Here is a 26,217-nt window from a genome sequence, read left to right on the forward strand (position 1 = left end):
TGAGGATCTTGGGATTGTATTGATTTTAGTTTAGAAGGTTGGGGGGGGGGGGGGGGGGTGCGGAGATCTAATAGAAACTTACAAGGTAATGTATAGCTTGGAAAAGGTGGACCCTGGGAGGTTGTTTCCGTTAGGCAGGGAGACGAGGACCCATGGGCATTGCCACAGAATTAGAGAGGGTCAATTTAGAATGGAAATGAGGAGACATTTCTTCAGTCAGAGAGTGGTGGGCCTGTGGAATTCATTGCTATGGAGCGCAGTGGAGGTTGGGATGTTGAGTGTCTTCAAGACAGAAATTGATAAGTTCTTAATCTCGCAAGGAATTAAGGGCTATGGGGAAAGTGCAGGTAAGTGGAATTGAAACACCCATCAGGCATGGTTAAATGGCGGAGTGGATTTGATGGGCTGAATGGCCTTGCTTCTACTTTTATGTCTTATGGTCTTATAGTAGCAGACTGAATTCCATCATGGAAAAAAGTGAGAAACAGTTAAGAGAATGTGGTTTAATATTTTAAGTTGTCAGGTATTATGCTCATTTATGTCATTATGGTTGGGCTTCAACACTTTGGTATTTTCTTCAAAATTCAGAGTTCAAAACCTTCACCTTATATATGTTGTGCCTTGCATGCCATATTTAAGATGACCATTTGCCTCTTAGTCACAATATTGATCTCTACAGAATAGTTGACCTATCCACCATTTTTTCCTGATCCTTTAGATCAATGAATGATACACATGCATTCAAATAGTATGCACGTGGGCTAAAGTTAATGGGCGAGTTTATCCTCAGGTTAAATAATATATAACAGTGAGGGTCACCCAGGATGCTGGGAATAACATACATGGAAAAATGAAGTTAGCACATCCATGAGAGATTTAATGCCTTTTTCGCATCCTGTTCCTTATACAGTTTAAGAGACCAGAATATTATAACTGTAGGTTACTTCGGTGTGAAAATAAGTTATTTGACATTTTGTGTGAAAATCTGTACAAATTTCCATAATCCAATATTGCATGAGATAATGCAAACTTTCAGAACATTCAAAAAATTTGGATTTTTGTTGAGAACTGAAGTCCATGAAAGTATTCTGTCATGCTTAATGAATCTGATTCTGAAGTCAGGGCTGTTTAATCACCACAATTCAAGATGCAATGATAAAAGAATTTTACACATTTTGCTAATGGGCAGATGCCCTACTTCATCTTGACACAGTTTTGTGGAATGCTTTGTTTATGCATACCTTGATTTGACACATATACAGAAGTGCTCAGGTAAATTTTCCCCACCTTAATGGCAACAATTAAATCCAGAAACATTATAACATAACAAAAACAGACTTCCAAATCACAAAATATGTGCAGTTATGGCCCAAACTAAATGGGCATGGTAGACCACCTGAAACATTTTAGAGGAAATCAAGCTTTGCAGGATCTATGAGAAATAATGAGAAATTATTTCTCCCTCCTGTATGAAAGAGTGAAGATTACTTTCATGGAGAAGTTAAGAGTGAGAGATAACAAATCAGATGGTTTTAAAACCAAAAAGCTATTTAACAGTAAGAAATTGCAAGAGAAGCTGATATATTCTAACTCTACACAGATAAAAATTAAACCAACCTATGTTTCAATGTAATATTTCACTAACAAAACATCACAATTTTAAAATAAAAGCCACTTTTTTTTAATCCTGGTTTAAGTCCATCAAGGTGATATACCTGGGGCTGACTATCTAACAAATGAATCATGCTTCCAACTTGAAGAAATTGCAAGTTCAAATTATTTACATAAAAAAATCAAAAGATGTAGCTAGTTTTGGAGATGGGGATTTGAATAATTTTAAATAATAGATTTCTCTACTGTTAGCATGGTTAAAAGCCATAATTTAAAATATTTTACCTCTCAACACAGAAGTCATCATATGGTACATCTTGTTATAACTTTTATTAAACTCCACCAATTCACCACAAACATTGCTCAAATTCTTTATGGAGCTTGGGTGCCAAGTTGGACGTTCCTTGATTAGAGTACCCATCTTCTTGCAGAAAGTTATAATAAAAACATTAAAAAAGTCATAAATTATAAAGTGCAGCACTCAGTAAATTTAGTAGTGTTCCAACTTTCAATGCAACTGCCCGATTTCATTCAAACAACGTGCAATCTCAAATAAACTAGATCAAATCATTTTAAAGATAAATCAGATTGTCATAAATATAGACTCAATTATATTATACAATGCAATATTAGCATGCTAAGGATATTAAGACAGATGATCTAAATGGCACATTCAGTACCACAACTTTTACCTCTAAATTCCTTTTTATCAAGGGCTTCTATTGTATTAATAAGTAAGTCTAAAGGGCAATTGACATCCAATAACCTGCTCTGAAATTCTGTTAATATTTTGACAGCTGTGACAAATTCCACCACAGAAGCTGACATAATTCACAACATTCTAGAACAAGCAATTTTAATTAAAATAATGCACATTATTAAAAAAAGTCAATTTGCCCACCTCTACCCCAAAAGTGCAATGGATGTTGGGACAGTGAATAAATTTAAGGGGGAGATAGACAGATTTTTAATTGATAATGGGTTGAAGGGAGATGGAGAAAAGGCAGGAAAGTGGGGGTGAGGAGCATATCAGTAATGATCGAATGGTGGAGCAGACTAAATGGGCCAAATGGCCTAATTTTGCTCCTATATCTTGTGAACTCTCAATATTCACAGATTCTCAAAGACAATCTAGTGTCTAGATCTTCAAAATAAATCAACTCTTTTTTGTGCCATACCCCATATACCAAATTTAATTGAAATCAATCTTTTATTAAAGAAATACTATTTACAAACAGACATACAAACATTACCCCAGATAATAAAAGAAGGCATTCAATCATAATCTTCTATACTTTCAACCTAAGCATCAATATAAGCTGGTATTACAAAATAAAGAACAAGCAGTGACCAAAATAAACTGAACAATGAATTTTTAAACAAGCTTAACAGACAAAAGTTGCCTTTTATAACTATTGATGATCACATGGTCTTGTGCCTGCTATATAAACATTTCAACTTGACAGTTTGCTTTGTGTGTTTTATATAGGTGACAAAGAGTTGACCACTGGAGGAGATACTTATTGGCTTTTCTCTTCCCACTTCAATAAATCACACACTATAACGCAAGTAGCCATTGGACTCCTTTGTTCCAAGAAGAAAACAGGTTTTCTCTATGTAATATTTAAACTCTGGTTTGCAATTTGCAAAACAGCAAACATTTCCAACTGCATGCCATGTCCAAGTGCCAAAAGACGTGCAATCTCAAATAAACTAGATGAATAAGCATTATTTTCCCAATTTAAATTGAAACAATGGTGTTGCCAAAGCAAGTTTAACTATTGTAAAACTTAAATTACCAAGCACCCAATTGTGTTACTGTAGTAATAAAAATGTGCACATCTCCTCAATAAACACGGCTAATTGATGACAAGTGGCAGTCTATTCATATAGAGTAATGGATAAAAGACATTTTGACAAGCAAAATTTTAAAGAAAGGATTTCAATCATTAATCCTTTTACAGACTCTAATTAATAAAATGCAAATTCCATATTGTACATGCTAGCTTAATCCAGAAATTGTTTGCACTCAGTCAGGGAAGAGACTGTGGTGCTGGAGATAACGGAACCTGTTTTGTCCAGATAAGATGTGCATCAAGCACAGGACCAGCAGTAAATAGATATGAACATATGCATCGGTCTAAACCTTCTAAGAGCCTACCAATATCATTGTTACATTATCTATTAGGTCAGAACATTCTATTTTAAAATAGGAAAATTCATTTGAATTCATTTAGCTTATGTTATGGAATAAAATTAATATAGCCAAGATAGATATTCAATTACTTACTGAAATGTCAGGTTAAATACTAGCATTTTTAAACAAGTCAGCAAATAAAATTGAAACTTTACATCATTTTTTACAAGTTACAACAGATTCCAAGCATTTTTACTTAAACCAACTTGCTAAATGAAATTATGGATGTATAATTTCATTCATGGAATTTGAGTTTCAAATTGGTTGAAATGTAAGTGTTGGTTACTTCTATGGGGAGTTTTCTTAAAAAAAAGGCCAGACAGACCTTCCAGAACAGTGACAAAATCTAGCATTTGTCATAATGCAGGTGTCTGCAGACCCCTGTGGTGTTAACAGGTGGGGTAAATATTTAAAGTTAAAAATCACACAACACCAGGTTATAGTCCAACAGGTTTATTTGGAATCATTAGCTTTTGGAGCACTGCTCCTTCAACAGGTGATTGAGGAGAATAAGATTGTAAGACACAGAATGTATAGCAAAAGTTTCCAGTGTGATGTAACTGAAATTATATATTGAAAAAGACCCAGATTGTTTGTTAAGTCACTCATCCTTTAGAATGACCATGTTGGTATCAGTTATTTCATATGTATACCGCAAAACTTTTTTTATAAACATTTGCAAGTGCACTTTAACAATTGGTGTCATGTCAGCCCAGATAAGGTACTGAAAGCCCTGTGAGGCTATCTGTGCCACAATGGTCGGACTGCATCTAATCTAAAAAATGGATTTTCAGAATCTTACATGGATTCATGCAGTTTTTGAGCAAATTAAAATGTAATTCTGCAAGTACAAATTCACTTCACAAAGTTATGCGCATGTCTGCATGTGTGTGTGTGGAGGGGGCTTATGAGCATGTGTGTGTGTGTGTGCGCATCTGAGCGCGCGCGCGCGTGTGTGTGTGCGCGCGTGTGTGCGCGTTGCAATGGGGTCACCTATAATGCGACATGAACCCAACGTCCCAGTTGAGGCCATCCCCATGAGTACCGAACTTGGCGATCAATAGCCAAGGGTTCATGTCACACTACAGGTGACCCCATTGCACTATACACATACACTCACAGACCCTCTCTCACACGCTCACACATACACTCAAACACACACCCTCTCACAGACACTCATAAGCCCCCCACCTTACCACACACACATCCATATGCAGACATACACATAGGTTTGTGGGGTGAATTTTTATTTGCAAAATAACATTTTAATTTGCTCAAAAACTGCATGAATCCATGTAAAATTCTGAAAATCCATTTTTTAGATTAGAATCAGTCCGACCATTGTGGCACCGACATCCTCATGGTGTTAACACCTTCAATACCTTATCTGGGCTGACATGACACCAATTGTTAAAGTGCACTTGAGAATGTAACTTTTTTTAAAAAGTTTTGCAATTTACATATGAAAGAACTGATACCAACATGGTCATTCTAAAAGATGAGACACTTAAACAATCCAGATATTTTTCAATATATAATTTCAGTTACATCACACTGGAAATTTTTGCTACAATCACCTGATGAAGGAGCAGCGCTCTGAAAGCTAGTGATTCCAAATAAACCTGTTGGATAATAACCTGGTGTTGTGTGATTTTTAACTTTGTACACCACAGTCCAACACTGGTGTCTCCAAATCATAAATATTTGAAGGTCATCAATTTTGTTTTCAGTTCAGAAGAATCTAGGATGAGGGCTGAGCTCAGAAATAAGTTTCATTTCTCTACCAGGGTACTTCAGAGAAGTACATCACTCAAAGTATTTAGTAGGTAAAGCTTTCAATCTAAGAGTTTGCATAGAAATCTGCAGGTTATTAGAATTGGAAAAGCTTAAACTCTCAGATTTGTGGAAAAGTTCATGTCATGATCCCACATTTCAAAAGGACTCATCAATTTGGCTTCACCATCCACAGCCAAAAAACTGTAAGGGATCCTGGATCAGTGGTGCTGGAAGAGCACAGCAGTTCAGGCAGCATCCAACGAGCAGCAAAATCGATATTTCGGGCAAAAGCCCTTCATCAGGAATAAAGGCAGTGAGCTGGAAGCATGGAGAGATAAGCTAGGGGAGGGTGGGGTGGGGAGAGAGTAGCATAGAGTACAATGGGTGAGTGGGGGAGGAGTTGAAGGTGATAGGTCAGGGAGGAAAGGGTGGAGTGGATAGGTGGAAAAGAAGATAGGCAGGTCGGACAAGTCCGAACAAGTCATGGAGACAGTGCTGAACTGGAAGTTTGAAACTAGGATAAAGTTGGGGGAAGGGAAAATGAGGAAGCTGTTGATGCCCTGGGGTTGAAGTGTTCCGAGGCGGAAGATGAAGCGTTCTTCCTCCAGGTGTCTGGTGGTGAGGGAGCGGCAGTGAAGGAGGCCCAGGACCTCCATGTCCTCGGCAGAGTGGGAGGGGGAGTTGAAATGTTGGGCCACGGGGCAGTGTGGTTGATTGGTGCGGGTATCTCGGAGATGTTCCCTAAAGCGCTCTGCTAGGAGGTGCCCAGTTTCCCCAATGTAGAGGAGACCACATCGGGAGCAACGGATACAATAAATGATATTAGTGGATGTGCAGGTAAAACTTTGATGGATGTGGAAGGCTCCTTTAGGACCTTAGATAGAGGTGAGGGAGGAGGTATGGGCACAGGTTTTACAGTTCCTGTGGTGGCAGGGGAAAGTGCCAGGATGGGAGGGTGGGTCGTGGGGGGGGCGTGGACCTGACCAGGTAGTCATGGAGGGAACGGTCTTTGCGGAAGGCGGAAAGGGGTGGGGAGGGAAATATATCTCTGGTGGTGGGGTCTTTTTGGAGGTGGCGGAAATGACGGCGGATGATTTGGTTTATGCGAAGGTTGGTAGAGTGGAAGGTGAGCACCAGGGGCGTTCTGCCCTTGTTACGGTTGGAGGGGTGTGGTCTGAGGGCGGAGGTGCGGGATGTGGAGAGATGCATTGGAGGGCATCTTTAATCACGTGGGAAGGGAAATTGCGGTCTCTAAAGAAGGAGGCCATGTGGTGTGTTCTGTGGTGAAACTGGTCCTCCTGGGAGCAGATACAGCGGAGGCGGAGGAATTGGGAATACGGGATGGCATTTTTGCAGGAAGTAGGGTGGAAAGAGTCGCTGTGGGAGTCGGTGGGTTTGTAAAAAATGTCAGTGTCAAGTCAGTCATCATTAATGGAGATGGAAAGGTCCAGGAAGGGGAGGGAGGTGTCAGAGATGGTCCAGGTAAATTTAAGGTCAGGGTGGATGTGTTGGTGAAGTTGATGAATTGCTCAACCTCCTCACTGGAGCACAAGGTGGCGCCAATGCAGTCATCAATGTAGTGGAGGAAGAGGTGGGGAGTGGTGCCGGTGTAATTACGGAAGATCAGCTGTTCTACGTAGCCAACAAAGAGACAGGAATAGCTGGGGCCCATAAATGTGCCCATGGCTACCCGTTTGGCCTGGAGGAAGTGGGAGGATTCAAAGGAGAAATTGTTAAGGGTGAGGACCAGTTCGGCCAAACGAATGAGTGTGTCGGTGGAAGGGTACTGTTGGGGATGTCTGGAGAGGAAAAAACGGAGGGCTTGGAGGCCCTGGTCATGGAGATGTAGAGGGATTGGATATCCATGGTGAAGATGAGGCATTGTGGGCCGGGAAAACGGAAGTCTTGGAGGAGGTGGAGGGCGTGGGTGGTGTCTCGAACATATGTTGGGAGTTCCTGGACTAGGGGGCATAGGACAGTGTCGAGGTAGGTAGAGATGAGTTCAGTGGGGCAGGAGCATGCTGAGACAATGGGTCAGCCAGGGTGGTCAGGCTTGTGGATCTTGGGAAGGAGGTAAAATCGGGCAGTACGGGGTTCCCGGACTACGAGGTTGGAAGCTGCGGGTGGGAGATCTCCTGAGGTGATGAGGTTCTGTATGGTCTGGGAGATGATGGTCTGGTGATGGAGGGTGGGGTCATGGTCTAGGAGGCAGTAGGAAGAGGTGTCCTCGATTTGCTTCAGCGGTGTTCCTCGAGTTGGCGTTTTGAGACTGGGTGCCTCCTAGCAGAGCGCTTTAGGGAACATCTCCGAGATACCCGCACCAATCAACCACACCGCCCCGTGGCCCAACATTTCAACTCCCCCTCCCACTCTGCCGAGGACATGGAGGTCCTGGGCCTCCTTCACCGCCACTCCCTCACTACCAGACGCTTGGAGGAAGAACGCTTCATCTTCCGCCTCAGAACACTTCAACCCCAGGGCATCAATGTGGACTTCAACAGCTTCCTCATTTCCCCTTCCCCCACCTCATCCTAGTTTCAAACTTCCAGTTCAGCACTCTCCCCATGACTTGTCCGGACTTATCCGACCTGCCTATCTTCTTTTCCACCTATCCAGTCCACGCTCTCCTCCCTGACCTATCACCTTCATCTCCTCCCCCACTCACCCATTGTACTCTATGCTACTCTCTCCCCACCCCACCCTCCTCTAGCTTATCTCTCCATGCTTCCAGCTCACTGCCTTTATTCCTGATGAAGGGCTTTTGCCCGAAATGTCGATTTCGCTGCTCGTTGGGTGCTGCCTGAACTGCTGTGCTCTTCCAGCACCACTGATCCAGAATCTGGTTTCCAGCATCTGCGGTCATTGTTTTTACCTCACCGTCAGGGATCAGTCAAGTAGAACCCTCAAGGTATGAGATAGTGGCGTAATCACTAAGGACTTGAGACTGTGTAATGGATAGTGTCGGCAAACACATCAAAACTTCACTTTGCTGTGTGTTATAAACTCTTTCTAATAACGTTCCATGTTTGGATAGCATGACCTTTTAAAATACTTCTGCTTTCATGTGATAAACCTACATTTTTAAAGCAAATATGTAGCCTCGTATAAATATGTTTCAGTGACTAACCATCAGTTGAACTAACAAAACCAAAAAAAAGTGATCTATTAATTACTCCTGGTGCTACGAGCTAGTGAAGGCAGGAATAGGAGGATAGAGCAGATGAATGCATGGCTAAGGAGCTGGTGTACAGGAGAAGGATTCACATTTTTGGATCACTGGAACCAGTTTTGGGGTAGAAGTGACCTGTACAAGGAGGATAGATTGCACCTAAATTGGAAGGGGACTAATATACTGGCAGGGAGATTTGCTTGAGCTGCTCGGGAGGATATTTTTAGATTACTTACAGTGTGGAAACAGGCCCTTCAGCCCAACAAGTCCACACCGACCCGCCGAAGAGCAACCCACCTAGATCCATTCCCCTACATTTACCCCTTCACCTAACACTATGGGCAATTTAGCATGGCCAATTCACCTAACCTACACATTTTTGGATTGTGGGAGGAAACCGGAGCACCCGGAGAAAACCCACGCAGACACTGGGAGAACGTGAAAACTCCACACAGACAGTTGCCTGAGGTGGGAACTGAACCCGGGTCTCTGGCGCTGTGAGGTAACAGTGCTAACCACTGTGCCACTGTGGTACTAGTATGGTGGGAGGGTGGGACCAAGGGAATTGGTGAGGAAAGAGATCAATCTGAGACTGGTACAGTTGAGAACAAAGGTGAGTGAAACAGTCAGGGCAGGCAGGGATAAAGCAGAGAACAAGGTAGGACTGATAAATTAAACTGCATTTATTTCAATGCAAGAGGCCTAACAGGGAAGACAGATGAACTCAGGGCATGGTTAGGAACATGGGACTGGGATATCATAGCAATTACAGAAACATGGCTCAGAGATGGACAGGACCGGCAGCTTAATGTTCCAGGATACAAATGCTACAGGAAGGATAGAAAGGGAGGCAAGAGAGGAGGGGTGAGTGGTTTTTTTGATAAAGGATAACAGTACAGCTGTACTGACTGAGGATATTCACAGAAATACATCCAGGGGAGTTATTTGGGTGGAGCTGAGAAATAAGAAAGGGATGATCACCTTATTGGGATTGTATTATAGACCCCTAATAGTCAGAGGGAAATTGAGAAACCAATTTGTAAGGAGATCTCAGTTATCTGTACGAACAATAGGTGGTTATGGTAGGGGATTTTAACTTTCCAAACATCAACTGGGACTGCCATTGTGTGAAGGGTTTAAGTGGAGAATTTGTTAAGTGTGCCTACTGGAGAAGGTGCAAAACTTGACCTACTCTTGGGAAATAAGGCAGGGCAGGTGACTGAGGTGTCAGTGGGGGAGCACTTTGGGGCCAGCGACCATAAATCTATTCGTTTTAAAATAATGATGGAAAAGGATAGACCAGTTCTAAAAGTTGAAGTTCTAAATTGGAGAAAGGCCAATTTTGACGGTATTAGGCAAGAACTTTCAAAAGCTGATTGGGTGAGTATGTTCACAGGCAAAACGGCGACTCGAAAATGGGAAGCCTTCAGGAATGAGATAATGAGAATCCAGACAAAGTATATTCCTGTTAGGGTGAAAGGAAAGGCTGTTAGGTATAGGGAATGCTGGATGACTAAAGAAATTGATGGTTTGGTTAAGGAAAAGAAGGAAGCAGATGTTAGGTATTGACAGGATATTCGAGTGAATCCTTAGAAGAGTATAAAGGCAGTAAGAGTATACTTAAGAGGGAAATCAGAAGGGCAAAAAGGGGACATGAGATAGCTTTGGCAAATAGAGTTAAGGAGAATCCAAAGGATTTTTACAAATACGTAAAGGATAAAAGGATAACTAGGGAGAGAATAGGACCCCTCAAAGATCAGCAAGGTGGCCGTTGTGTGGAGCTGCAGGAGATGGGGGGAGATATTAAACGAATATTTTGCATCAGTGTTTGCTGTGGAAAAGGACAGAAAGATAAAAAATGTAGGGAAATAGATGGTGACATCTTAAAAAATGTCCATATTACAGAGGAGGAAGTGCTGGATGTCTTGAAACACATAAAAGTGGATTAATCCCCAGGACCTGCTCAGGTGTACTGGGAAGCTAGGGAAGTGATTGCTGGGCCTCTTGCTGAGATATTTGTATCATCAATAGTCACAGGTAAACTGCCAGAAGACTGGAAGTTGACTAACATGGTGTCACTGTTTAAGAAGCGTGGTAAGGACAAGCCAGGGAACTATAGACCAGTGAGCCTGACGTCAGTAGTGGGCAAGTTGGAGGGAATTCTAAGGGACAGGATGTACATGTAATTGGAAAGGCAAGGACTGATTAGAGATAGTCAACATGGCTTTATGCGTGGGAAATCATGTCTCACAAACTTGATTGAGTTTTTTGAACTGGTAACAAAGAGGATTGATGAAGGCCAGGCGGTAGATGTGATCTCTATAGACTTCAGTAAGGCGTTTGACAAGGTTCCCATGGGAGACTGATGAGTAAGGTCAGATCTCATGGAATACAGGGAGAACTAGCCATTTGGATACGGAACTGGCTCAAAGGGTAGAAGACAGAGGGTGGTGGTAGAGGGTTGTTTTTCAGACTGGAGGCTTGTGACCAGTGGAGTGCCACAAGGATCGATGCTGGGTCCACTCCTTTTCATCATTTATATAAATGATTTGGAATGTATAGTTAGTAAGTTTGCAAATGACACCAAAATTGGAAGTGTAGTGGACAGCGAAGAAGGTTACCTCAGATTACAATGGGATTTTGATCAGATGGGCAATGGGCTGAGAAGTGGCAGATGGAGTTTAATTTAGATAAATATGAGGTACTGCATTTTGGGAAAGCAAATCTTAGTAGGACTTATAGACCTAATGGTAAGGTCTTGGGGAGTGTTGCTGAACAAAGAGACCTTGGAGTGCAAGTTCATAGCTCCTTGAAAGTGGAGTAGCAGATAGATAGGATAGTGAAGAAGGCATTTGGTATGCTTTCCTTTATTGGTCAGAGTACAGAATACATGTTGCAGCTGTACAGGACATTAGTAAGGCCACTGTTGGAATATTGCGTGCAATTCTGGTCTCCTTCCTATCGGAAATATGTTGTGAAGGTTGAAAGGGTTCAGAAAAGATTTATAAGGATGTTGCCAGGGTTGGAGGATTTGAGCTACAGGGAGAGGTTGAATAGGCTAGGGCTGTTTTCCCTGGAGTGTCGGAGGCTGAGGGGTGACCTTTATAGAGGTTTATAGATTCATGAGGGGCATGGATAGAATAAATAGACAAAATCTTTTTTCTGGGGTGAGGGAGTCCAGAACTAGAGGGCATAGGTTAGGATGAGGGGGGAAAAAAGATATAAAAGAGACCCAAGAAGCAACTTTTCCACTCAGAGGGTGGTATGTTTATGGAATGAGCTGCCAGAGGAAGTGGAGGAGGCTAGTAGAATTGCAACATTTAAAAGGTATCTGGATGGGTATATGAATAGAAGGTTTGGAGGGATATGGACCAGATTGGGTTGGGATATCTGGTCGACATGGACGAGTTGGACTGAAGGGTCTGTTTCCATGCTATACATGCCAATGACTCTGTGACTCTAAACTAGATTTCATTTTGTGATTGAACTTGTCCAGTAAGACCACCAACTGGGATCGCAACGTTTTATTTGATCCAAATTGTAAGTTAAACAATACAAAGGAGTAACTTGCTATTTTAAATGTTAATGTTGCAGGGGAGAGATTTTTAAGAGATATAAACAGGCTGTCTTTTGAGTTTAGGTTAGAAGGGTAAATACATACTTGCACAACACCCAGAATGTAATGCAATAAACTCCTCATTCGCAGACATGCCAACATAAGATGATTACAACAAAGGCAGGCAACATGCACTGAGATCTTTGGAAAAGATCGAGAGATTACTTTTATTTTAGCTCTTCAAGGTGGTCATTAGAAATGTTGCAGGCCTGATAAATCTCCTTTCAGCTCACTATAGAAAATGAAGGTTGGAGGTTTCTGGTGATTAACTCAATGATTCACTCCAAGGAACAGCAAGATTTTTTTAAAGTTAATTTGGTTGAACACCCTGTAATTAAAAAAAAATCAATATTGCAAGACAAGCAAATTAGCTCCACTTTTCTGTTGTGGATATTTTCGGCAGGATCCTTTTACTTATACCCTCTCTGACACACTGGATTGTTGTTAGGATTAATAAAGCATTTCCTAACACAAGCCAGTTTCCATCTTGTGACAACAGATTGTTGTTTTCCATTGTCAACACAATGGGTTAATGGCACAACAATTATTCCACAGAAAGAATGAATTACAGCTGTTTGCACCTTATTGGGATGAAATGGTTTCCATCTCAACCTTTTTTCTGACATTTCAAGTTTGCAGATACCACATATTGCAGGGAATGATTGTTTTGTATTATTGTCTGAATGCTTACAGAGACTGAGGTTCAAAGAACTACTGATGCTGGAGATCTGAAACAAAAAATAAACATTGCTGGAAAAACTTACAGGTCAGGCAGCATCTGCAGGAAAAAAGCGAGAGTTAACATTTTGAGTCCAGTGACTCTTTATTAGAACAGTTCTGATGAACAGTCACTGGACTCAAAAGATTAACTCTGCTTTCTTCCCAGATGCTGACAGTCCTGCTGAGTTACTCCAGCGATTTCTGTTTATGTTCCAGACAGTAATAAGAGCTAATTGCACATATGGTCTGTTGCATCCCAATGTTTCTTCAATGTTAAGTCGTAAAAAAAGCAATTTGCATTTTAAATAACTGTCCAGCATTAAGTCCAAACTTTGTTGGTCCCAGTCTGTACAGAAACTGAAGAAGTATCTGACCCCAGACTCCATCTTGGATTGAGGTAAATTGTCCACATTCAATTCTATCTAAACTTAAAATGGTGATCCTCCCCATATATGAGAGGCATAAAGCTGTGTAACAACTGGCAAATAGCACATAAATTGTAAAATTTCTTAATTACTTCTTTTTAAAAAATCCTAATGGCAATGTGAAATGGAAAGTAAATCCAAAATCAATAACTCTGACAGTCAACTTTCTAAAGTTAAACCTCAAAAAAAAACTAACATCAACAAATAAGCTTTTGTGTCATTATACTAACTAAAGGTTAGAGGACTTTCTTGGACAGAGAAATAAGAGTTAACATTTCAAATCAGCATGATTCTTGTTCCATACTGAAAAGGAGTCAGATGTTAACCATGTTTTTCTTTCCACAGATAGTGCTAACCTGATTTCTCCAGCATTGTCTGTGTTTCAGATTTCCACCATCTGCAATATTTTGCTTTTATTAGATATCATTTTTTCATTTTCAACATCCCCACTCTGCCTGACAACAGCAGCAAGTCCAGCTTATAAAACTATTCCTCTACACAATAAAAGATGATGAATTTTGCACTGACCCTGAACCGACAACACTATAAAACCCCACTTATTTTTCTATAGATAAAAATTCCTTCAATATTTGAAGATTGAGAAAGTAATTTTGACTACAAACTACAGTTGCAGTGACATTTTATACATTTTATTTCCTTTGTTGGAAAGTGCACATACTGTAGTATTAGCCACAGCTCATTGTCTGCACTCTTGCCAAAGTCAGAAGGTTGTGGCTTCAAGAGCTGCTCGAGAACATGAGCACAAAACCTAATGCTGAGTGTAGTACAGTTCTGAGAGAGTACTGTGTTAATCAGAATACCGCACGTCTCTCTTATGTATAAATTTGGGGCTCCGTCTATTCTTTCAGGTGAATGCAAAATATCCCACAGTACTTTCAAACAAAAGCAAAAGGAGTTGGTCAATGTTTAATCTTCAACAAACATCACAAAAAACAGATTACCTCATTGTTATCACATTCCTGTTTGAGCAGATTTGCAATGCCGAATTTGGTTGTCCCATTGCCTAAATTACAACAGTGAGTGTATGTCAGAAGTACTTCATTATTTGTAACGCACTTTGGGAAGGTGCATGGTCATGAAAATGCTATATAAATGCAAGTCAGTCTTTCTTTTTAATCGTGGCATTGACACATGCATCTTTGAACACTGGAAATAGATCCAGTAATGAAGCAGTACTAGTGGAATATCACTTGCAGAAAACCACTGGAGTAATGGAGCACTCTATTCTCTATTTTGTTATTGTTTATCTGAAAGAAATGATTCGCAATGTGTCAATTCTATTTGGAAACAACCAGTATCTCACCGAAAGACCCACTTGTAGTAAAGCCTAGTCATAAAGTGTCCATAAAACTATAGAGTCACCATATGTTCAAACCTGACTTCAGCCAATTCTTCACATCACGATCATGATCACAGAGTCACAGAGTATACAACATGGAAATTAACCCTTCAATCCAACTCATCCATGCCGACCAGATATCCCAATCTGCCCTAATCCCATTTGGCCATATCATTAAACTTCAGACAGAACAGAAAGCCAAACCAAACCATTTTTAAGCTTCTTTATCTTGGATATAGCAAACATAATAAAATAAAATGTGTTTCCATAGGTATTCAGCAAGTTCAGCACGCAATGGGAACTCTCTTAGGGGGTTGGCGATGGCCTAATGGTACTATTACTGGACTGTTAACTCAGAGACCCAGATAATGTCTGAATTATTAGGTATTGGACAGCAATTCAGTTTTGCTTTGAAAATGCAGCCATTTAAACTAAGCACAAATCAATCTATTTTCAATCTTTCAATTAAAGGTTATAACTCCCATTAGAGATTTCAACATGTAAAAGAGAGATCACTGGACATGAAACTTACCCATAAAACAGTAACCACAGACGAATACATTTAAAGCATGTTAACACAAGCTACAAATGGCTCTGATTTTCAAGATACCCATTTGAAATAGTAACATTAAATCATACTTATTTTTCCATGCATAGACTACAGCAGCAATTCTTGATTTTGCAGAGCAATTTTTAAGTGAGAGACGTTCTGCAGAGGAAGGATTAATATTATACCAAAATGATTATCACAAAATAACAGGACAATTAAAATAACAAGCCCTTTCATTTTCTGACATTAAAATACTTTTGTTATTTGTTCTTACTGAAAAGCAAGAAATGTGTGGATGTTGACATTGAATTTAATAAAAACTCCACAAATGTTAATACTTGGTCTCTTGTTCATATATTTTACCAAGTTACTGTCAGCAAAGCTCAGGACATATACTCAATTGCACTTACAAACCATATTCAGCACCCTTCCACTTAACACGCATATGTGAAAAATTGAAAATAGCTATGTACAATAGCTATTGTCCATCTTTATCTGTTCATGAACATTCCAGGTGGTTTCAATCATAAAATTAAAACTTTACTAACAAGGCATTATAGGATGTAGCTTGGTATTAAATCAGAACACCTACCAACGCTAATGACAGAAACGAAGCACAGAAATAAAGTGATGCAATACTTGCCAGAATTATAATTTTAAAAGATAGGTTACTGTAATAAACTGAGGCTTGAGATGTTACACACATTCAAAAACAAACATTCCTGACTCAAACATTTTCTATTTTATTTCTATGAAATGCTGCTCACTGTTGCGGTAGGACAAACATTTTCATGCACAAAATAAACACTACTTACATACTTCCGTTCACCACTCTTTAATTTATTCTTTTGGGCCAAATAGGTAACAGAAGTGTCAGTCATGAAAGTTTAACATTACAACAAATGCAAACCTTTAATATCACTCACCTTTTTAAGTTCCATGAGATAGTTTTGTATTGACACCGACAAAGCCATGCTCCACTTCTTTAATTTCTCAAATACCTCAAATGTTAAAAAAAAAAATTGCTGGACTTATTATTCAAAATCTGCACATATCATATATATGTATATACAAATAACTGTCTGCTCTTAATATGGCGTGGAACTCTAACATTTCCTGGGTTGAAAATTGATTGCTACACTATGGTTAGGGTGTACAGTTCTGGTCTTCATTCTCTAAAGGAAGAGACATTGGAAAACATGCAAAAACATTTGTTTGGATGATATCGGAATGGTGTGTCACGACAGACTGAACAAATTGGAGCTCTCTCTTAAAAACATGCAGAGGGGAGACAGAGGATGATTAAGAAAATGTTTTTACTTGTGAGTGCAAGACTAGGGGTCAGAAATATACATAGCCACAAACACATCCAATAGAGAGAGAATCCAAAAGAAACATTTACCCAAAAGATTGGCAAAAATGTGGAATGCACTATGACAAGGAGTTATTGGAGCAAATAGCACAGATTTATTTAAAGATAGGCTAGATGAATAAATGAATGAGAAAAAGAAGTATTGCTGATAGATGAAGTTCAGCAAGAAGTGGTTCATGGGAACTGTAAATTAATGCTCTGTGTCTGTGAAATATGTTAAGGTTTATTCATTTTATCTTGAATGAATCATGTTAATAATGAGTAAAGATACTTCATAACAATTATATAGATGACTACAGCTATAGAAAATGGTCCTTTCCCCAAGAAAGCTTATCCTGGTTGAATACAAGGATTAAGCTGGGGATAAGGATATCAAAAGATACTGAGTAACTGAACAACTCAGTAACAGAAGAATGGTGAGAAACACAGGTCCAATGACTAATTAGTCCAAAATGCAGCTGTAAGTTACTTGAAAGAGCTCCCCTGAAATGATCTTAGAAGGAAGTGGCGAAGAGAACGAGGTAGGATTTGGTGAGGAAGAAGCTTTAACTACGTGTCAAAAGTTTCACTAAGGGAAAGGTGTTGTCATCCTTGCAACAGGTTCTGTCCAGGTGATGTCATCTTGCAATCATCTACAAAGGGCTTGGATGACAAGGACAATACTGGCAAATTAATGGACTTTCTACAGAAAGGAAGTGTTTTTTCTTAAACTCCTAAAATGTCTTCTGCCTAAAGCTGCTGGTTTATCACCTTGAATGAATGGCACCAAGGTTAATTAACTACCTCAGGTGATGAGTGAATTCACTTATTGCCTGAATCAGTGCTATAAGGTAACATTACAGCACTAAATAAACAAAGCCTTTAATGCAAATCATCTTGCATTTAACTCCATTAACATACAATCATTTCTTCAAAGCTTTCACACTCACTATTCTGTATTTACCAAGAGAAAAAAAGTCAGTGTTGCCATGCAACATAACAGTTGCTTCAAGGCTATGTACACTACCTACTGGTGAATGAGAGCATTAACCTATTGACAAATGGAATGATATTTCTCGTCACTTGCAATCTTTTATTAACCTCACGATACTATACATTTAGGGTGATAAACAACAACTTTTACGAAATTAAATCTATCTTTGGGAGGCATAAACAAACACTTTCATTTTGTTAATCTTGTAGAAGCGCAAAGTGATGAAATGACAAGAAAATCAAAGAACTGCAGACGCTGGAAATCAAAGAAAACAGAAATTGTGGGAAAGACTCAGTAGATCTGGCAGGATCTGTGGACAGAAAGCAGAGTTAATTTTTAGGGTCCAGAGACCCTTTTTTTCAGAATAGGTGAGGCTAGTTGTCATACTGCAACAAATCAACAAACTCAAATATTTGAACCTGTATGTTGAAACACAAGTCATGACTTCAGATGTAGTATAGGTCTTTTGGTCTATATCATGATAAACGTTTGAACAATTAAATTAATTTCATTAAAACTCCTGTCTTCCTAAAATGATTTTTAAAAATTACTTCATATTAACACAACCACTAACAACTCAATAGTATTTGAGGAATACAGCAGAAAAAGTGATGGCAGTGTTAAAGATTTTATGGCATAGTTAGTGCAATAATGCATTTCGCAAATAAGGTAGTTCAATTCATGAAGAACACAAGAAATAGGAGCAGCAGTAGCCCATATGGGCCTTCATGCCTGCTCCGCCATTCAATACAGTCATGGTTCATCTTGCGCTTCAACTCCACTCCCCCTACACTGCTCTTTTCATTATCCTGAGAGGTCGAAAATCTTTCCTCTCAGCTTTGAATGTATTAAATTATGGAGCATATGCAACCCTCCAGGTAAAGAATTCCAAAGATTCACATTTCTTTGAGAGAAGTAATTTTTCCTCTTCTCAGTCCTAAATGGATCACTACCTTTTTCAGCAATCCTATGTTTTAATAAAGTAATGACAAATTTTTGTCTTTTTTCACATTCCTATCTTGTGATGGATAACTTGATAACTGAAACAGGCCAGTTGCGAGTGATGAACAATGGTTTGAAATTTCTCAGAAGCTGTGATTCAAGACAACCTTTGGGTTCTCCCATTCATTTTCAAGCTTAGATAAGGATGTGGCATGCAGGATAAATGAACATATTCAAAGATATTGTGAGTATCTTTACAGTGTACAGTATATAATTATATATATTATTGCACAGATTAGCACATAGAATCTGGGAGAAGAATACCAGAACTCATGATATATTTTGATTTTAAAATTAGTTATGAAAAGAAAAGTAAATTGCTTTAAATAAAAATATACCCATTACTCAATCCAATCAATTAGGTATTGCAAATTTAACATACCATATGATGAATTTCAAACAGTCAGATTACCTCCAACTTTGATGATGGTCTTTGCAACAACTTCTGATGGTCCTTGATATTTTTTAGACCAGCATCCAAGAGACTTTCCATTCCAGATTCTACTCCTTCAAAAAGGCAGGTCATAACACTCCTCTGTGAAGACATTTGGAGCATAATTCAGGTTTAGTACCAAGTAAAAAAAGAAGTTTTTTCTTTAAGTTAGATGTGCAGATTTTGAGTAATGTGATTTGGTTTGGAAACAGTATGATCCAAAGTATGTAATATATTATCATTTAGGAATTTAAATGTTTAAAATAGAGGCAGATGGGATTAGGTTTCAGTTCTTTGAAAGTAGCTTTCTATTTTAGAAAGGTCAGAAAAAGTTATTTGAAAAAGTGACCTACATACAGAATTTCTAAGAATACACGCGACTTAGAAAATACCCAGCAAGAAATCTGTAAAATTAATTCATAAAGTGCTTAAACTACTGAGTTTATGATCTGCAGTAAAACAAATGGTCAAAGGTTGCTTAGTTTGGTCCGAGTTCTGTTCAGAGGAATCAGGTTTCACTTTCATTCCAGCAGAAGAATAAATTTTCAGTTCAGGACAGCAGTTTCACCCTCATAAATAGGGAAGGATAGTTTGTGAAATCTCCAAGCTAAGTGAGTTGTACAGAATTTTCAAGCATTCAGAACTAAAAACAAATTTCAGCGATCAGAAATAGGTGGTGGTTCAGGCCACTAGATCTGTAAAGAAGTCTTAAAATTGTTTCAAGAGTCCAAGAATGAAAACTGGAAAAGTTAGTTCAGAAAGAAATTAAGAGTTAAAATTGGAGTGCTATTTTTCTGGGATTAATTATTTGAAAAAGATTTTCCCGGTATAAGGGTTGAATTTTGTTGTTACTGTTTATGACAAGAACTTTTCAACTTGATTTACATATATGTAATTTTTTTTCTTTAGTTTAATAAATTTGAGCTTTTGTATTTAAACAACTTGGCAGCCTTATTTTGTACATTTCAATGATTAATCATCATGGTAACAAAACTATAGAAATAAAACTTCTGATCTGTCAAGACATGTTTCATTCTGGGCTCTTTTTGTCCAGTATCACCATCAGCTCTGATTACAGCAGCAGAAACAATTCACCTTTGTCAGATTCCATGCTGCAAGATATATAAATATGGTCACGTCTTGAATTCAAGACATCTAGACAGCAAATGGACAATACCTTTCTATACTGTCAATCACTATTTGTTTGTGTCTCTCTCCAGTCATTCAACTTTCAATTAGAAGTTCCAATTTCATACTCTAACCAATTATCATGGCCTGGGCAAAAGAGATAAAGCAGATAAAAGAATGGTTGTTGACGAATTTCATCAAAAACTCAATCAAAAAGTTTTCAAAGGAGAAAAGCAGACTGACTTCAGGATTTAGGAGCCAATGGTAGAATATGGCCAAGGCAGTGAAAGATTGTGTCATTAATACTATGTAGAGAAGGAATAGACAGATATAGATAAATTAATTCCAGAAGTTGGGAATTTACAACAAATATATGTAATCCAAAAAGTAAAATAGACACTTGAAGAAAAATCACAAAGCATTTTTTCCAAGGTTAGTGAAAATTTGGGGCTCTAGAATTTCCACAATAAAATTGATAACACTTTTCAGACACTAGGAAAAGACATCAAAAGTTATGGAACAGCAGTAGGAAAATAGAGTAGAGGTACAGTACAATTGAGGACTGAATACTGGGTAAAAAAGACAGGAGCCTGAATAGCCGACTCCTGTTCCCATGAAAATATGGGGGAGAATTGATATTAGGATTTTAAATTGAAAAACTTGGACAAGGACGTGTTTTAAAACTTGACTGGGATAAAAAGATCTCGAATAAGTTTGCGTTTTAATAGAGTGGAACATGACAGACTGTTAAAGCAGACTAAAAAAGTCACAAACAAATAATGAGATGGATGCAGAGGCAAGGTGGCACAGTGGTTGGCACTGCTGCCTCACAGCGCCAGAGACCTGGGTCAATTCCCACCTCAAGCGGCTGACTGTGTGGAGTTTGCACATTCTCCGAGTGTCTGCGTGGGTTTCCTCCGGATGCTCCAGTTTTCCTCCCACAAGTCCAAAAAGTGCAGGTTACGTGAATTGACCATGCTAAATTGCCCATAGTGTTAGGTGAAGGGGTAAATGTAGGGGAATGGGTCTGGGTGGGTTGCGCTTCAGCGGATCAGTGTGGACTTGTTGGGCCGAAGGGCCTGTTTCCACACAGTAAGCAATCTTAGTAATCTAAAAGTTATTTTGGTGAGATTAACAAACAGATGGCATGGATTCAGAATTTGATGCATAGTCCTTAGTACAAACATAACAGATGGAATCAATATTCAGGAACGGAATGTATGGTGGGTGTGGAAACAATGGCTTTGGTCTTATTGGTCTTTAATGAGAGAAGTTTGACTCATCCATTAGAATCAGAATTGTACGGATGATTGATAATAGTAGCTGACCCAGTGCTTGCGTATGATACCACAGAGGTAGGCGAGGAAGAGAAGGCAAGCAAGGATACATCAGTGAAGGATTTCAGAGGTGATTATGCTACATAGATAATTGCTGTCGAATCACACCTGATTGTAAAGTTAAATTACGTCAATGTGAGGCGGACAAGTGGACAAACCAGATAAATGAACTATTTGTTATCTGAAAAGATGGTGTCAAGCTTGGTGTTTATCACAAAAATGACTGAAGATTACACAATATCTGAAAGGAGGTTATGACAAATGATTCTAGAAATTCTGACATATTGGCAATTTATTTTAAGCACATGTTATTTTTTAAACATGAAACTTGCTTAAAATACAGAAAGAACAGATTTCATACTATTCATTCAATTCTCAATGTTTGGAATTTTTCTTGAGGCTGGAAAAACACAGTACTTTGTAACTGGGTGAATCATCTGTGTTCTCTTCGTCAAAATTCAGCTCCATGCTCATGAATGCTGCCAAATGACCTATGTGCTTTACAAGTCTTCTAATTGTTTGGCTTATTTTGTTCTCAGCTTCCATTACCATGGAAGAAATGTCTGAATCACAGCCCTGGAAACACACAAACAGACATAATGGTTTATTCAATATCTTGCTGCAAGCTTAACTCCTCCTCCTTCAGTTCTCAGAAATCCTATATGCAGGCAAGAGTGTATTAGAATAAAACTTCACTGGTATTCAATTTTTTTGTTCTAAAACTGTTGCTTTTTTTTTAAGTAAACAAGCAAAACAATTGCATATGTTGGAAATCTGAACAGAACTCAAAATGCAGTACATACATCAAAAGTAACTCAGTACATCTAAGTAGAAAAGGCAGGATAACATGAGTAAAATTTGGTAAGAGGTTTACAGCACACTGAAATTATTTTACACTTTCTTTTATATCCTTAATCTACAGTACAAGTTGTTGGCATTTTCAACCTGGAAGCAAAACCTTTATGCACTGTTGAAAATTACATAACAATTCATTTATAGTTACTCCACTGATGGAAAGTTAGAATTATTAGTTAAGGATCTATTGTTAAATCAAGGTAAAAATAAAATGTAATATGGGCTGACAGCGCCAAGATGGCTAACAAGGCCGACAAGATACACGTTTGGCTACAATGATGTCACATTGTTGCAACAGAACCTTCTGGCAGCCCCATTTGCTGCTGTCCCCTAACCACTTTGCTCAGGGAGTGGGGCGATGATGGAGACATTTAGGGCTCATTCTGAGCGTGCTACTGGGTTAATTGTTTTCTAATACATTTTAGAGGCACCTCTTGTGTGGATGTTGTGTTTCTACGCAGGTTGCTGTGCAACCACCTAGTGGTGGCATTGGCAATAAATGTTGCCAAAATAAAAACAGAGGCACAACTTTGAATGTTAATCTTGTAAGCAGTAGGTTCTTCTATGCTTATTTTCCAGACAAAATAATAGAAAATAACATTACATACCTGCAATAATAATTGTAAATTTCTACCCAATGTCCTAACTTCCCCAAACAGTTCATCTTCAATGATCCCAAAGCAATTGTCTTTTGGGACAGTGTCAATCCACAACTTCAGTAAAATCGTGATCCTTTCAAAAACAGATGTGGTTCTGACACAATAAGTCTGCATGGCTCGATTATTAGTGAACACTGTTGAAATAAAAATCAAAATTATGCATGAAAAACTAAGCCCATAAATTCTTTCAAACAGACATACAAATTAGCAGAAATAGGTCATTACCCTCAAGCCTGCTCCACGAAACACTACAATAATGGTTGATCTGATTGTAGCCTCAAATCCACATTCCCACATACCACTGATACTATTCAACCCTTTGCTTTTCAAGAATCTATCTACTTGTGCCCTAAAGACTTTCCAGGACTTCCCCTGAACAGGGAGGGGAAGCAGAGAGTTTCATGACACTCAGAAAATTTCATTTCATCTCTGCTTTAAACTGGCTACCCTTGATTTTTTAAATAGTGACCCTGGACTTAAATTCTCTCTTACGAGGAAACACACTCTTCACATCTATCCTGAAAATACTCCTCAGAACCTTGGACATTTTAAGCAAGTCACATTCTGCTTTTCCAGTCTCCAGCCAATACAAGCCAAGCCTGTCAAACCTTTCCTCATAAGCCAACACAACCAATCTAGGTACTAGTCTAGTAACCATTCACTAAACTGCCTCCAATGTTTTGAACCCTTGCTTAAATTAACAAGTGAACAATATTGTGAACAATATTCTTAATGCAATTTCATCAGTACCTCAAGTAATTTAAGCATAACTTCACTACTTTTGTATTCTATCCCCTTGTGATAAATGATAACATTCTATTTGATTTCCTAATTACTTGCTGCACGTGCATACTGACCTTTTGCAATTCATGCAAAAGGATACCCAGATCCTTTCACACCTTATTGCTCTGCAATCACTTTATTTTGTCATTTAAAAGGTTTGCATTCTGTGCCACAGCAAGGAAACCTATTTAACTCAGATTTATTGTCCAGTTCTCAGAATAAACTCATCATACATCATTGGAAAGCATGCAGTTACTTGTTTTTTCTTTTCAGTTCTAATAAATACCAAAGTATTTTTGGAAATAAAAGCTAAATTCAATTTTTTAAAAATCAGAATGACACACTTACAGCTTTGTTGACTTTCTTCATCTAGCTGTTGGTAGGATTGAGATATTTCCATCATCCATTTGTGAATAGTTAGGAGGTCAGTGATAAGTCTGACTGGAATGCTCTCCTGTGATAAATAACTTCTGCCCAGAAAATCAACAGCTTCCCCTAAAAGTTGCTTACAAACAGCAGGCAGTGTCGACTCCGACCCTGCTAATATTACACTCTGAGAAACGTTCAGCAAATCTGTTAGGAAATGAAAAGAATCTCGTTAGTGAAAATACTTGAATAATTGCTTCAACAGTTCAGGTTCCATCTTGAATACAAAATAATTTTTATGATTCAGGAAACAAATTCCTTTAACAAAACCTGCTTTATGTGGAAATTCATTTTGCCCCAGTTTTAATTTTGCTGAACTATAATATTTCTTATGCAATTTGAAAAAATGCATTGAGCAATTAATTTGGGAAAATTTACAATGAAGCCATTATGGGAAACAATGCTTTTTCTACTTAAAGTCCATCTACCTTGCAATGGCAGTATTCCCATCTGTCACGAAGCATGTTAAACAGGTAAAATTTAACAGAGCAACTGCTGCACAACTTGAAATTCATAGAAATAACTCAGAAGTTACATGCATTCTTCATCTTGTCACACAGCAGCTATTATGTTGCCTCGAGTTCAATAAGGTTGGCAGCTGTCCTAAACGATAAAATGTGGCATCCATGGAGTTGCCATGGTGACGCCGTAACAATTTTCTTTGCAAAGTACATACTCAAAACAACTTAATCTACATGAAAAAGCATTTGTAATGATTATATTGTATAATTCAATGGAAAGTTTGCAATAATGCTGATAAAAATAATGACAAAATAATATTCACTAAAATTAATTAGTGCTGACAAAATGCTCAGTCACATTTACCACAAGCATCAAAAAATGTGGTCTTAAGTCAGAAATATTCAAGTCAAAAGGATATGTGCTTAGGAGATGCAGCTTTGAAAAAAGTCAAGTATTTGGAATTGCCTGAACATTATGCCCCTGTGAATTAATAAACCAAAGGAATCAAGAACCCCCACCAAAATTGTTAGCATCTATTTGGTTTAAAAGGTTCTAAAGTAACAATGTATATCATACAATCTATATCCAATCATGAACCATATGTCAGGGTATGCATGCACATGTGCATGTGTTTGGGGGCATGGGGGAAGGGGGAATGAGTGGTATGTGCATATGGAGAATGCATGTGGGGGAGGTGATTGGTGTGTATGGACCAAGCATATGAGAGAGGGGAGCGAGGGAAGCAAGGGAGAGAGCGGGTACAAGGGAAAATTGGAGAGTGGGGGAGAGAGTAGGAGAATGCTTGAGGGCAAGGGAGCAAGTGAGCGTGTGCATGTGCGTATGCATGTGTGCGTGTTGGGGGTGAAGTAACGATGGAGGTGGAAATGGTTACATTTCAGTTAATCCACAGAAATCTTACTTGATTGAACAAGTGGCCAATCTACCGCAAGCTCTTTTGGAAGATGGTGGCAGCAGAAATTGGATTGTTTCTTTCTGATTCAGTAATTCCTATGTTAAGACAGCATATTGCAGGCCACATTCTGCAATCAATTCCATCTGTGCAGAGAGCCAATCTCAACTGGGATGACGTAAAAATATGCTCAAGAAAACCAGAGTTCAGGAAACAGGTGAGAAAGAGAGACTGGGAATTTCTAGGTTTAAAGAATCCAAAGTCCATCATCCACTTTCTACTATTAAAAGTAGCCATGGCTTCTATTCACAATAGCTATCCACTGGTTGGCACACACGTGTGCAAGCAAACGAGATTGGCTTTAGGTATGTCTGAACTTGTCAACGCCATTCAGATGCACGTGAAATTAAAAGTTAGTTAATAGAATGTAATAGGTGACAATGGAGCCATGAA

General features: G+C 38.8%; 1 protein-coding gene across 3 annotated transcripts in view; it reads right to left on the minus strand.

The window, feature by feature from the left end:
* kif14 (kinesin family member 14) overlaps window positions 1–26,217 on the minus strand; it is a 112,563-nt gene that overhangs the window by 3,525 nt on the left and 82,821 nt on the right. For 2 of the 3 annotated variants that reach the window (XM_060830203.1, XM_060830202.1), the window contains exons 24-29: window positions 24,315–24,539; window positions 23,133–23,317; window positions 22,087–22,245; window positions 19,184–19,306; window positions 16,351–16,425; window positions 1,897–2,035 (exon numbers count right to left, since the gene is read on the minus strand). In XM_060830203.1, the coding sequence (XP_060686186.1) occupies window positions 1,897–2,035; window positions 16,351–16,425; window positions 19,184–19,306; window positions 22,087–22,245; window positions 23,133–23,317; window positions 24,315–24,539 (906 nt within the window). The remainder of the gene's footprint in view (window positions 1–1,896; window positions 2,036–16,350; window positions 16,426–19,183; window positions 19,307–22,086; window positions 22,246–23,132; window positions 23,318–24,314; window positions 24,540–26,217) is intronic. The other variant, XM_060830204.1, reaches the window with a different exon arrangement.

This window comes from Hemiscyllium ocellatum, chromosome 9, assembly GCF_020745735.1.
Source record: "Hemiscyllium ocellatum isolate sHemOce1 chromosome 9, sHemOce1.pat.X.cur, whole genome shotgun sequence".
Classification (NCBI taxonomy): Eukaryota; Metazoa; Chordata; class Chondrichthyes; order Orectolobiformes; family Hemiscylliidae; genus Hemiscyllium; species Hemiscyllium ocellatum.